The sequence below is a fragment of the Bufo bufo genome, chromosome 4 (genome assembly GCF_905171765.1).
Source record: "Bufo bufo chromosome 4, aBufBuf1.1, whole genome shotgun sequence".
Classification (NCBI taxonomy): Eukaryota; Metazoa; Chordata; class Amphibia; order Anura; family Bufonidae; genus Bufo; species Bufo bufo.
The window spans coordinates 560,253,069-560,267,778 of NC_053392.1; the positions used below are offsets into that span (position 1 = coordinate 560,253,069).

The following is a 14,710-nucleotide window of genomic DNA, read 5'->3' on the forward strand; positions in this document are numbered from 1 at the left end:
ACGAAGGAGAGGAAGGAAAAATAACAACTGCCCAATCTAAAGGAAGAAACAACCGACATCAGCATAGATGTAAAACCCTAAGAAAATGCAGACAAAACCTGGGCGATCCAGGAAAATTGACAACCTGGGCGATCCAGGAACATTGACAACCTGGGCGATCCAGGAACATTGACAACCTGGGCGATCCAGGAACATTGACAACCTGGGCGATCCAGGAACATTGACAACCTGGGCGATCCAGGAACATTGACAACCTGGGCGATCCAGGAACATTGACAACCTGGGCGATCCAGGAACATTGACAACCTGGGCGATCCAGGAACATTGACAACCTGGGCGATCCAGGAACATTGACAACCTGGGCGATCCAGGAACATTGACAACCTGGGCGATCCAGGAACACTGACAACCTGGGCGATCCAGGAACATTGACAACCTGGGCGATCCAGGAACACTGACAACCTGGGCGATCCAGACAATTGACAACCTGGGCGGAACCAGTGACGTGACACCCTGGGAAAACCGCAAGGCACGGGAAGACCCCGGATGATCCACCGGACCCCGAAAAGTGGAAGGATCCGGAGACGGAAGCAACGTGACGTAGCAGAACCGTAGAATTGGACAGTAATGTATCACCAACTTCACGGCGCAAATTCTGGCAATGTGATGCTGAGGCAGTGACGAGGACGGACTGACTGTAGGGAAACGTTCCCCCCCCTGATAAATGGCATTTATAAAGATTCCTTTTTTTTTTTTTTTGCTCCCTTCTTCTGCTGTCTTTTTTTTTTTTTTTTTTGTGCCCTGCCTAATAGAGGGCATATGGTTGAAAACTGCGTCTCCCCCCCCCAGAATGAGAACGCTGCCTGCATCACATAGCCAGAAATGCCCGAATCACTTGTGCTAACCCTTGCTGAAAAAAAACAAAATTTAGGAGAGTGCATGGGTGGCGAAAAGAGGTAACAAAACTGACAGCCCAAGTGAAAATTACTTAGTACCCCCAGTAGCGCGGCACGTGACCGGCAAGATAGTGAACCAGGACGCCGGTTGCCGGCGCTGCAGCCGGAATCAGTGATCGGAACTAGGCAGGGGGAGAGCGGCACCTGACCAGTACCACCAGGGGGGGCGAGCCCCGACGTGAGGCTCAGCTGGTGCGGCGCGAACTGCACCTCGATTACCTGGAGAGGAGGGCGATGGAGAGGATGCCGGCGGTGCCTGTATGCTGGAACCGGAAGGAGGTCACGAAACAGAGAGGAAGGAGCGCGATACCACGGAATGCGTGAGGCTCGGGCGCCTGGCTGAACGGAGGGAAGGTGACTAAATAGCCAGACGCCCCTCCCACAAATGCAGGCTGGTAACAGCCTTACAATATGTGTTAGGCCTCATGAACACGATCTTTCAGTTTTTTTGCGGATCCCCAAAAAACTAAAGCCGCCCGTGTGCCTTCAGCACTACTCATGAACAGCGCCATCTATTGGTTTCATAGTCTTATGACAAGACTATTAGACTATGAGTCTTATGACAAGACTATTAATGTAGCCTTTTGCATGTAAAATTTAAGATAAAAATTAGCGATCTACACAACTCATGAACAGCTCCATCTATAAGTCTTATGACAAAACTATGAATCCAATAGATGGCGCTGTTCATGAAGTAGTGTAGATTGCAAATATTCTAATCGTGAATTTTCCATGTAAAAGGCTACACTAAGTCTTGTCATAAGACTCATAGTCTAATAGTCTTGTCATGAGACTATGAAATCAATAGATGGCGCTGTTCATTAGTAGTGTAGATCACGAATTCTCCATGCAAATGTTTTTTCAGCTGAAAAACAAGCCAGATTCTGCTCATTTGCATGTCTTTCCCATATGCCCATGTTTATGCAAATTAGTTTTTACATGACAAAACTGTATAGAAAGGTTATTGAATATTATGTTAGGACAATCAGAAAACTTTTTGTCATCCTAATGATATTGATCTAGGTGTGCAGGTCCACCCAAGCCATCCAACAGATCTGAAGTAACTTTGAGGCTTACTGGCTCTCAGTCAGATGAGAGCTAGTTTGGAATGTCTCATAGTGCACAAGGCTGCCATTGTAAGGTATGCTGACTAAGCCTGTTATCTGTCTCATGGGTAGATTAATGACTTGCACAATATCTGGCTTTTGGCATATAGCCTTTGTATGATTGTCTATTGTATGTTGTAGAATAGATAATAGGAGTCCAAGATGCATCCAGCTATCCTCTTAATGCTGTTTCCAAACCATTTTGATGGGGTTTCCATCAATTTCTAACCTTTTTTGTGAACCAGACACCCTCTTCTCTTCTGAGCAGGGGGTGCCTGGGGTTCTCCCATTGACTTCCATTGTGCTCGGATGCTCGGTACAGCACATGAGTACTTTGGTGCTCAATCAACACTAATAACCATGTTATAATGTAAAATAATAAAAATCACCCGAACACCGAACCTGAACCCGAACTTCAGTGAAAAAGTCTGTGTTGGGGTCTGGGCACCTGAACTCACAAAGTTTGGTACGAACCTGAACTTTGCAGTTCGGGTTCGCTCAACCCTAATTACAAATAAGCCCCATTCATCAATCTAGGTCACAACTTGTGGACAGGTGTGATGTTGCTTCTGGAGGAGTACAGTCAAGTGTTTCCAATCCTATAAATGTATACCATAACGTATAATGAGTAACCTTTGAAGAACTGGACATGGAATTCATGAATTGCGGCTGTAGATTCTGTGAATGATGTTTGAAAACAGATCAGCTCTCGCGGTTAATTACAAAGCACCATATCGAAGATTAGCACCACGGACGCCGACAGTGTTATGCGTCTCAGAGATAAGAACATAATGTTACTGTTTCTTCTGAAGATACTTAGGAATACTTAAACCGGGAGAAATGACAAAACTGTTTTCAATTCAGTCAAAATCCTCTCAATAAGAAATTGACTTCCACCTCTTTAGATAATTTCATCCTCTGTACTGTTCCCAATTGATAAAGATATTAATGTTCCCTTTCTGTGAGACTGTGCTACTTAGAGGATCTGCACCGGGTAGAACTATTGTGACTTTGACCTTGTGACGGTTAGCAAGCAGAAGTTAAACACTTAACTACAGTTTCATAAAAAGCTTTGAGATGCAGGGAGCCTAATATCATATATCAGCCAAATGGTCCTGTGCAAAAGGCTTTTAAGCAATCAAGTTCCCTCAAAATTTAATTTGAGGATGATAGCTGAAGAGATTACCCAAATGAAATTTAAATTAACATTGGTTCAGCGCTGTGCATTTTTTATACAAATTGCATATGTATTTGAGGCAAATGAACATCACATATATATGTATATGAGGGACTGAAGAATTGCTATGCATAATAGAACACACTGCCATTCATTTTGCTCTTCCTCTCTAAATTATATATATATATATATATATATATATATATATAGCTTTGTTTATAGTAACTAGTATTATAGGTTAGTCCTAAGACAACTCTTATGATAGAGGACCCATTTCAATCTCAATCACATCCATACGAGGACAGCCAGTCTAGAAGACCCGACAAATCCAAGCATTGCATTTTTGGCTATTTACTTGAATAGTAGGTCAGTAATCCCACATGCTCCCAGCAGAGGTCACTACAAGAGACAACTAAAACTGCTTCCCCGGTTGATTATATCTGGGGGTTGGAGAAGAGAAACCCCTACTGTTCAGCTGATCAAGACAGATTCTATTAATATATGTTTATTCCAATAAGCATCCAATGCTCATGGGTATAAACCTGTTGCTGTCTTCTTTTACTGATAGAGGCTATACCAGCAGGATCAACTCTATTAAACCAGGCATACTGTCTGAGAAGGGTTGATCCTGCTTGTTAAAATTATACCTGTCTTATTCTTGGTAATTTGTGCACTGAAGCCACAACCGATTTTCACTGGACAAGAATTGTTATAAACAGCAAGATAAACCCTATGCACTATGCCTGGTTTATTAGGGCCGATCCTGCTGACAGGTTCTCTTTAAAGGGAATCTATCTCCAGGACAAATGCATCTCATGTGGTGCATTACAATGCCGATGCCTTAATAGTGATAAACTATAGGATACAGTTGCATTGATTAAAAAGCCTCCCGAAGTGCCAATAAATAGCATTATCATGTGCCAAGAAGCTTCACTTTCTCATATTTGAGCACACTCCAGTTGCCTGTGCCCTCTTAAGGCTTAACTTAAGGAATTTTTATAATTACAACCATAACTATCATATATTCATTGTTATTCATTTTTTAGGTTCAATGTGTGTTCACTTGTTTGTCTCCAGGCCCATAGAGGATGCAACGTTCTTATGGCTTTTCCCTCCTGGAGGTCTAGTGGAGTTGTGTGTGGCCATCAGGTTCCTCACTACCCTGCAACCCCTTGGCTCTCTCTTCTGGGAGATTCAGACCTTGACCTGGGCTTTTTGCGGACACTTGGGGTTACAGCTTAGGTGGAAGCTGAAGCACAACTGGGCTCTTCTTGAGCTTCAGAGAAGGATGGCTACCATTCCCTGACCCTTGCAGGGCCTTCTGTCTCAAAGGGATGCGAATAGGTTTATGAATATGCAATAAACAACATCCTTATGCCTCTTTTTGAGTAGTGCTTTGCACTTTTTTGGGTGGCTTTCAAAAAAAAAAAAAAAAAGCTTATATAAAGATGAGAGAAGTGACCAAACACATTTTCTTGTTCCGTCTTTTCTATTTTCATGGGCTTTGAAGGGTTGGGAAGAGCTTATTCTGCCTGTTTAGCAATTCTGATGAAGGTTTCATTGCACCTCTAAATTAAGTTTCGATAGACCATCATTGGGGAATAAGTGTTTTATTTTAAAAAAAACTATTAAGATTCTAATAGTCAAAAGGACATTTAAGCTGAAAATTTATATTTGAGTCTCATCAGGATTATACAGTATTAAGCAACTTTATAAATATATTTACAGTTTTTACTTATTGCTCTTACCCTTTATAATGTACTCAAGCTGCTTTGGATTTACTAGTGATGAGCGAACCTGTGGAAATTCGGGTTTGCCGGGTTCGGCCGAACTTAAGGTCAAAGTTCGGAGTTCGGGACCCGAACTTGACCCAAACTCGAACTCCATTGAAGTCAAAGGGGATCCGAACGTCACTTTATTATTTTTCGTTATAACATGGTTATATCGGAAAATAACATAATACTTTAAGATGGAATGCAATAGGGACACCTTTAGAGGCATTCCACTTTGCATTCTGTGATAATAGAAGTCTATGGGAGCATAACAGATTCGTCCTGGTTTCCGTTATGCAGGAGTCCTGTCCTGCATAACGGAAACTAGGACGGATCCATTATGCTGCCTATAGACTTCTATTATGAAGAATGCAAAACAGAAGACATAATAGAAGTCTATGAGCAGCATAACTAATCTGTTATACTCCCATAGACTTCTATTATCACAGAATGCAAAATGGAATTCCTCTAAAGGTGTCCTTTTTTGCATTCCATCTTAAATATTAGGTTATAACGTTACATGTTATAACGGAAAATAATAAAGTAATTCATAAATTGCCCTAACACCGAACCCAAACCCAGACTTCAGTAAAAAAAAAAAGGCCGGGTTCGGGTCCAGGTACCCAAACTCGCAAAGTTCGGTACGAACCCGAACTTTGCAGTTCAGGTTCGCTCATCCCTAAATTTGAATTCTTGTGGTTTATTTTTGTCCTAATAATGGCTCAGCTCATTAACACTTGAACATATAAATAACATGATTAACATATAAACCCCTATTAAGGTGTTAATAAGCCATGCAGTCATTATTCACAAACAAAAACACCTTTATGCTCTTATAGGGAACCTATCACCTTGTACAGTCAGCAGGTTATAGAGCAGGAGGGGCTGAGCAGATTGGTATATAGCTTTATGGGGGGGGGGGGGATTGTGTAACTTGTTTTTTATTCATTTCTTTCCATGCTTAGGAGTCCAATGGGAGGTCCTTATCAGAAATTGACACCTATCCCTGTATGTACATTCATACAGGGAATACTAATCAATGGTTTGGTACACCCACTGGACACCAAAGCACAGAAAGAGCAGAGATCACCATTTAAAGTAACAATAAGGAATGCACAATATGGGTGTATTCCCAAGGTGGAGCTGTGCTGTGATTCTTGCTTTGTGCCAAGAACCAGCTTACTGCAAATTGCAGTGGTTTTGGTGCTAGCTGCAGAACCATGGTGACTCGAGGTACAAACCCGTACAGTTTTTGCCATGTCAACCACGTAGCAAAGAACACAGTACAGCCAAACTATGGTAATATAACGCAAAAGATCACTGAAGAGCAGCTCATTGGTGATTTTAAGGTAATCATTTTTTTCGCTCTTAACTTACTGAAGTAAAAGTAGGAACTGCCAAAAGGAATATAAATACATATATTACATTGATAAAAATGTTACTTAAATAATTATTCCCTTTGGCATGTCCATATATTCCCTGATATTAATGGTATATCTGCAGGATATATAGGTGCAGGTCTCATCTCTGGGAACTACACCTATCTCGGAAACAGGGCCACCAAGAATGAAGAGGTGGTCATTCATTCTTTCTATTTACTACTATGGATGTTCCAAACTTCGCTGAGTAAGTTTGCAGGTATGGGACCTTTCCCATGGTCAGTATTTTGCAGTAGCATTTGCAAGTCAAAACCAAGAATGGAAACTATACAGGGAAAAATGGAAAGATTTGCATCTCTTCTGAGCTGGGGACCCACTCCTGAGTATGGTTTAAGGTGTATGTATACGTTCCGATTGAGCAAGCAATTACCATGAAGGACTGTTCCTTCCTGATAGCTGACTGCTCATCGGTGGAGAAGAGGGCTGCATTTACATACAGCAATCTCCTCCTCTGTATGAAGGAGATGCCATTGCTCATCCTCATACAAATTCATTGCTTCTGGACATCAGATTGCTGTTTACACAGTACGATCTGCTGCCGAGAAATGATGATTGAGGAGTCTGCATGAATGATCATCTCACCCAAGGAACGAGCACTTTGCTCATCCAAAGGGGGATCTGTGGCACCTTAAGAGAGGCTGATTATCGGGAACAACCATGTTAATGCTTGTTCCGGATAATCGGGCCAACAATTGCCCCATGTAAATCCACCATTGCAAATACTAATGCAAAATACTGACCAAATATTGACCGTGTGATAGTACTGTAGACTAATTGAGTATTACAATACATAACAGTGCGTCTATTCTGTTTTTCATGCTGATTATGATGATGTATAGAGTAGAACCAGTGCTGCACATGGCTGTAGTGTTCTAATCCTGGATGTGGCGTGCAAAGGCAGACAACCCCAGCTGTACAGCATCCCTGGAAGTAACGCCATAATCCTACTATAAAGATGAATTATTCATGTTCCTATTGAAAGCTCATGTGTGCTGTAAAATAAAACACTTTGTTACATAAAACAATGTGCCTACTCCACCTCCTTATGGTTTATGCATAGTACAGAATGGGGACTGGGGAATTACAGAAAATGAGTTAATCAACTATTTACTTGGTATCTTGTGCAGTAAAACATACAAGTTGCATCATACATAATCATCTGTGTTAAACGTTCATACGTACTGTATACACTTGCTTTGGTTGTGACCTAAGACATTAGACATTTGTATCATTCTATCATCTTTAGATCTTTGGCAAACAGGTTGTGTTGACTAGGTTTAGAGTTTTATGGTGGTTTCCACTGAATTTCATTATGTTGGTTATTATTGTGTATTGCATGTGTATGTATGAAGAGCTAATATCGTGGAACTGTATTATGATAAACCATGGAAAGGCCATTCTGTTTGAATAGAAATGTAAAAACTTGGTAAAAGGAAAAGGCCACGGATCCGTCCTGGCTATGTTAAAGATAATACAAACAGATCCGTTCTGAACGGATGCATGCGGTTGTATTATTTGAACGGATCCGTCTGTGCAGATCCATGATGGATCCGCACTAAACACGAGTGTGAAAGTAGCCTTAGATGTGGGTATGCTCTTGGTGCCCATACACCAAACACATTCTGTGAAATAGGACCTTACGTGAACATGAGCACCTATTTATCATAGGGAAGGTAAACTGAGAGGCAGACTAGGCAGCACAGTGGTTAGCGCTGGTGCCTTGCAATGCTGTTGTTCAAATCCAACCAAGGACAACTTCTGTATGGAATTTGTATGTTCTCCCTGTTTCCTCACACTTTCCAAAGACATACTAAGGGGCTTAGTAGATCATGTGTACAGTTCAAAACTGCTGTATTATTAATAGAGCAACAAGGAACAATATCCTTAGACCTTGACTAGAGATAAGCAAATTTCATATTTTGAAATTCGTTCATGCTTCGTTTAGTGGTAAAAGCAGAATTGCGTTATGGATTCCATTACCACGGATCATAATGCAATTCTATGATGGAATGCATAATCAAATACCTTTAGAGGCATTCCGTTATTCATTCCATCATAATAGAAGTCTATGGGCTGCAAAACAGATTTGTCCGTTAGGAAGGCCATAGACTTTTATTATGACGGAATGAATAATGGAATGCCACTAAAGGCATTCCGTTATGGTACGTTGTAACGGAATCCATAACGCAATTCTGCTTTTACCACCAAATGAAGCTTGAACAAATTTCATAACATGAAATTCGCTGATCTATAACCTTGACCATCGGGAACCTCTAATACCCTTGCCAAGATTATTTGACCGAGTGGAAATTTTGTTTGAGCACTCTATGGTATCATTTTTTGGCACTGTATGGTGTCATTATTTAAACACTGTATGATACTTATAGTCTGTATTTTGTGGTAGTCATGAATGATTGTTGTAATTATACTACTTTCTGTAGCCATGTTATATTTAGTAATTTTATCACGTTCACACATATCTCATCCAAAACAACTTTTTGCCCAGGGGCATCCACAGACCTTTATCCACTCGTGGTTAGTGATATATCAAACATTAAAGCTGTATTTTATAATTGAATACATTTTGTTATCAACTCAATATTATGAGGGGTTCTGTCACCTCAGACATTGGTGGCATATCGCTAGGATACGTCACCAATGTCTTATAGGTGTGGATACCTCTGGTAACCATTCCTAACTCTAGAATGGGGCCCCTAAAGTGAAGAAGAATGCCCTCTGCAAGAGCGGCCACCCTCCATTCATCGCTATGCGAGTTCTGAAAATAGCCGAGCACTCCCATAGCATTGAATGGGGAGGTGACCATTTCAAGTACAGTGTGATCTCCATTCACTGCTAAGGGGCTTCCAAAAATAGCTGGTCACGTTTGCTTGGCTATTTTTGGAACTGCCACAGAAGTGAACGTAGAGCACACAGCATATGCACTCCACACTCTCCTTCGTTTTCAGGTCCTGTTCTAGAAATAGGAATGGATCCCTACACCTATGAAACATTGGTGGCATATCCTAGTGATGTACCACAAAAAATTGAGATGAGAAAACCCTTTTTAGGGTCGTCAGAAAATGTAATTCTATTAAGAAATTGAGTTGTCCTACAAAGAGATCCATAATAACCACATCATAACTAGAGTCCGGTATTTTCTGTCCCTCATTAAACATGTTGCAAGATACAGTCTACTACTTTTTTTAATGGAATTAATGTAAATAAAAGTACAGTAAGCAGTTGTCTACAAATGTGTACGCACTTGTATTTTTCAGGTTGTATACAAAAATAACGATGTGAGGCTGGAATTGTCACGTCTTGCCAAGCAAGGAGATGTCAAAATGAAAGTTCATGGTGTTGTCGCCTTCAAATGTGAGAATGTTGCCACACTGGACCCAATCACTTTTGAGACACCTGAGTCATTTATTTCTTTACCTAAATGGAACGCAAAGAAGACTGGTTCAATATCATTTGACTTCCGCACAACAGAACCCAATGGACTCATACTGTTTAGTCATGGTAAACCTCGTCACCAAAAAGATGCAAAGAATCCTCAGATGATCAAAGTTGACTTCTTTGCTATAGAAATGCTTGATGGCCATCTATATCTGCTTCTCGACATGGGATCAGGAACCATAAAAATAAAAGCACTTCAGAAAAAAGTAAATGACGGAGAATGGTATCACGTAGATTTCCAACGTGATGGACGTACAGGTAAAAACATTTGTGACAAAGTAAAAAAAAACTTATGACAATTTTTTTCATGGCGTTCAGGTAAAAAAATTTGATTTGTAATATTAAAGGGTTATGCTGCCAGTTGTGTACACATGGGATTGATCTCTCATCTTTTATCAGAAAAGTCTGTCCAGTTCAAAATCCAGGATGTGTTCTGAATTATCACAGCCATGTCCATGGAGCTTGTATTGGTGGCCTATAGCAGAATATTACGGAGGAATTCTCCTCTAGAAGCAATAATAAAATACATTTCTAATATGGCATCTTATGGAACATCCAACTGTTCCCCATATAAAACTTTAAAAATACATAGCCATACTATAAGCTCATCAATTTTTCTAAATGTGACATTATGGACCATCATATATTCTTTATGCTTTATGCTAATGATTTTTCCATTTTGGCCTCCAATTCTTGCTCATATTTGCACTTTTTTAATTTCAGGGCCAAAAGTAGTCTCTAACCCTCAAAAATGCTGCTTAGTATAATAATATATTAATAAATGCAACAATGCACAGTGTACTGAGCTGGAAGCATGGAATTTCTGTACACTGTGTCGTGGCTGTGCCAGGTTACTGCAGCTCAGCTACCATTCTTGTGTATGGAGGGCTGAGCTGCAAGAACCAGGCATGGCCATAACACAGGCTACAGAGCTTCCTGCATCCATGCTTCCAGCTCTGTACACTTTGTTAGTTCCAGAGGCCACGGCTCCTGCTAGCAGCTTATTACTAGGGATGCCAGGTGTTGTACCCTCACTGACTTGATATTGATGGTGTATTCTAAGTAGTGTACAGCGAATTGAAGTATCTGAAGTGGACATCGATCCAAATTTGCAATATGCAAAGCCGAATTTCCTCGTGCTTCATGATAACGAGTCATTTTTCCCTGAAATTGCGCAAAAAACCCCACAAAAACTTGCCTCATCCATTTGCGTGTGAAGAGACCGCTGCGGCCATCTTGATTGAAGATCCTGTGTGAAATCTATTGCACGGTGACGAATGATGTCATCTCGCACCGTGCAAGATTTCATGCTGGATCTTCAAGCAAGATGGCCACGGCGACACTTTGCCCTCAAATGGACAAGGTAAGTACTATTAAAAATTTTTTTTAACTGATCAACCTCTCCGTTCCCCGTCATTGCACCCACTACTTACCATATTTTTCGCCCTATGAGACGCACTGACTGGCCCATAAGACACACCTAGGTTTTAGAGGAGGAAGAAAAGAATATTTTTCATTAGACCTGAGATCAGATCAGCAATCAGACCCCCAATATTAATCAGACCTCAGCTCACAGGCCCACACAGATCCCCAATGTTAATAAGACCTCAGATCAGACCTCAGCTCAGACACCAATGTGAATAACCCCAATCAGACCTCAGATCAGAGCCCAATATAAATAAGACCCCCAATTAGACCTCAGATGAGACCCTCATGCCCCATATCAGTCCTCCATGCCTCATATCAGTCTCCAGCCATATGTGATCAGCCCTCAGGCATATGTGATCAGCCCCCAGTCATATAATCAGCCCCCAGTCATATAATCAGCCCCAGCCATAATTAAGCAGCCTCCAGTCATAATTCAGCAGCTCTTAGCCTCAGATCACAAAATTAAAAAAAACATTTACCTCTCCTGCTCCTGTACACCGATGCTCCTCACCGCCCGCGATGTTCTTCCTCCTGATGTCAGCTGTGCTGTGAACTGGCGCACACAGCGTGAGGTTACAGAGCACCCTCAAGCTGTGCGCAGCCACTGCACAGCTGACAGCTGAGGACCAGTAAGCGGTGAGTACAGAGCCTTCACTGATTCCCGGTCCTCCGGTACTAATGAGCGCTTCCATAATAGAAGCGCTCATTAGTATTCACCTCATAAGACGCAGACATTTTTCCTTCACTTTGTCTTATGGGATGAAAAATGTGATACAAAGAAATGTGCTTTGTGACAAAGTAAATCATGAAGCCATTTTTTTTTTAAAAAGCAGCCAAATCGAATTTTTAAGAACTTTGCTCATCTCTAATTATGAACTCCTGCAGCCAGTTCCAGCACACTATTTGAGTACAATGGCATTCAACGGGGATCCATCCACTTTCCAGCATAAATGGCGGCTTTCGGCCAGACAAAGAGTAACTGGGTGCCAGAGCTCATAATGCATATGTGAACTTAGCCTAAGGATACATCATCAATATCAAAGTCTCAGAAGGCCCCTTTAATGTTGATGGATCCCCATGATGAAATTATGCATATGAAGGACTACCATGCATCTCAATAGATATTTGGGTGGAAGAGGTGTCATTACCACACACAGTATAAGCAAATGTGCTTGTAAAAACTGTTAAAAAATAAGAGGTTTAAAAATGAAGAGACACATAGACAATCATCAGCTTTAATATCAAATATGAGAAATCTTGACCTTAATATTACAGATGCACTGTGCATTCTTCCTATGTAAAAAGTTACTAGACATAATTACATAGAAAGTAGGTCACAGTCACTGAGCTTCATATCTCCAAGTGGATTCTTCTTTATCCTGTGGGAAGAGATAAACTTGAGGAGACAGATGACTCCATTTACAGATATACAAAGCAATAGTATCCTTGTCTCAGAGGGTTGTTATTCATCATGTCCTCTTAACAGTTAAAGGTGAGTTATAGCCAGCCTGTTGAGACAGTGTAATGAATCACCCTCCTGTCCATTTGTCAGGAAATGAGATTTCTACAGATTTGAATACACCGAAAATACAAAAAAATTGCCTGAAATTGTACAACACGCTCCTGGGATTTTATACTGACAAAACCTTCCTTTATTGAGGAAACCCTTAACCTGCTTGGTGTGTCATTAACACTCTCAAACTGGGGTGGTTTTATTTGTGTTGCCATAAATAATAGCTTTGTACTGTATATGCTCAGGGCAAAGAAATAAAGAAAAAAATACACAATAAAAGCAAACCTGTTTTAAAAATAAAAGTGATAATAATAATAATAATAGTAATAATAATCATAACTCTTTTCGAATAATCATAGCCACTGTAAATGTATTGTGCTTTACAACAGTTTGTATTATGCTTTATATTCCATGTTAAAAAAAAGTTAAATTAAACCCTTAATAAGATGCCTAATTATCCTTACTCCACCCTTGTTGTCATCCTGGCACGGGACCAGAAGTGCTATAGCAATATGTACTACCAGCATCTTTTAACTGAGTAAAAAGTTAATGGAGTTATCCAAGAAAACTATCGACAGGACAAGCTATTAGGGTTGAGCGAACCCAAACTGCAAAGAACTTAGCAAATTCGGGTACCCAGACTTTTCAACTGAAGTTCGGGTTCGGTAGTTGGGTGATTTAATTATTTTCTGTTATAACATGATTATAACGGAAAATAATAGCATTCTTAAGACAGAATGCTAAATAAAATGGACATTGGGTTAAAAATAAAAAAAACTCACCTCATCCACTTTGACCTGAAGTTTGGCCAAACCCGGCGAACCCGAACTTCACCAGGTTCGCTCATTCCTACAAGCTATAAGTATCAAGTCGTACTGTCCAATTGCTGAGATCCCCCCACAATCCTGAGAATACCCAAAACCCCTCTCTGAATATAGTGGTAGTGTGCATGTCAGTCCAAAGCTCTACTCACTTCTATGAGACTGGCAGTGCTATCTACATAAGTTCCATAGATGTGAATGGAGCAGTAGAGCGACATGCTCACTACCGCTCCATTTAGAGAGGGGAAAGAGGGACCTTCTATTCTTAGGATTGATGGGGGTCCCAGCCATCTGACCCCCAGTGATCCTGTATATACAGTAGGTGAAAAATATTTTAGTGCATTATAACTATAGTGGTTGGTAATGGACCCATGACCTGATGCCCAGATTATTTTTAAGTTGGTCATAGATATTAGATTAATGTTGGCCAAACCTGAAGATTTTGCAGTGCTGGGTTGACCACCTAATGGGATATGGGGTTGTTCTGAATTTAACCCAATAGCAAATGTCAGGGGAAATAATGATTAGGCTGTTGAATTTCAACATGGTCAATCGATTTGATCTCAGGGGAGATAAGTCCCTGCCACTGACATGCTCACTACTGTTCCATTCAGAGAGGGGAATGAGGGATCCTCTAGTCTTAGGATTGCTGGGAGGGTCCGAGCAGTCAGGCCCCAGTGATGCTGTATATAGGTGATTTTTCATGGGATAATCTCTATAACATAATTTATTTTAGTGAGCAATACTTGGGTAAGTTTAAAGGGAATCCGTCAGCAGGGAGAAAAGTGGAAACACACCTCAGGTGATGGTCATGTAAACTGCAGACCGGGAAAAACAATTTTTAATCCTGTACCATGGAAATCACAAGTGCCCAGAAGGTGCTCCCTTCATGTGTGTCCTGGGCTGTCTACACTGGTTTACAATGGTTTTCAACCATTCCCCTCTGCTCTGAGTGACAGGTCTAGCATCAAATCAAGAGAACCATCATTCAGTGCAGTGGCAGATATGGTACTGCCTTCTGGGCACTTGCAATTGGCAAGCT

General features: G+C 40.9%; 1 protein-coding gene across 9 annotated transcripts in view; it reads left to right on the top strand.

The window, feature by feature from the left end:
- Nucleotides 1–14,710, top strand: part of NRXN1 (neurexin 1) — a 1,679,151-nt gene that overhangs the window by 793,271 nt on the left and 871,170 nt on the right. For all 9 annotated transcript variants that reach the window (XM_040430258.1, XM_040430259.1, XM_040430265.1 and 6 more), the window contains one exon: nt 9,726–10,164. In XM_040430258.1, coding sequence (XP_040286192.1) covers nt 9,726–10,164 — 439 coding nt within the window. The remainder of the gene's footprint in view (nt 1–9,725; nt 10,165–14,710) is intronic.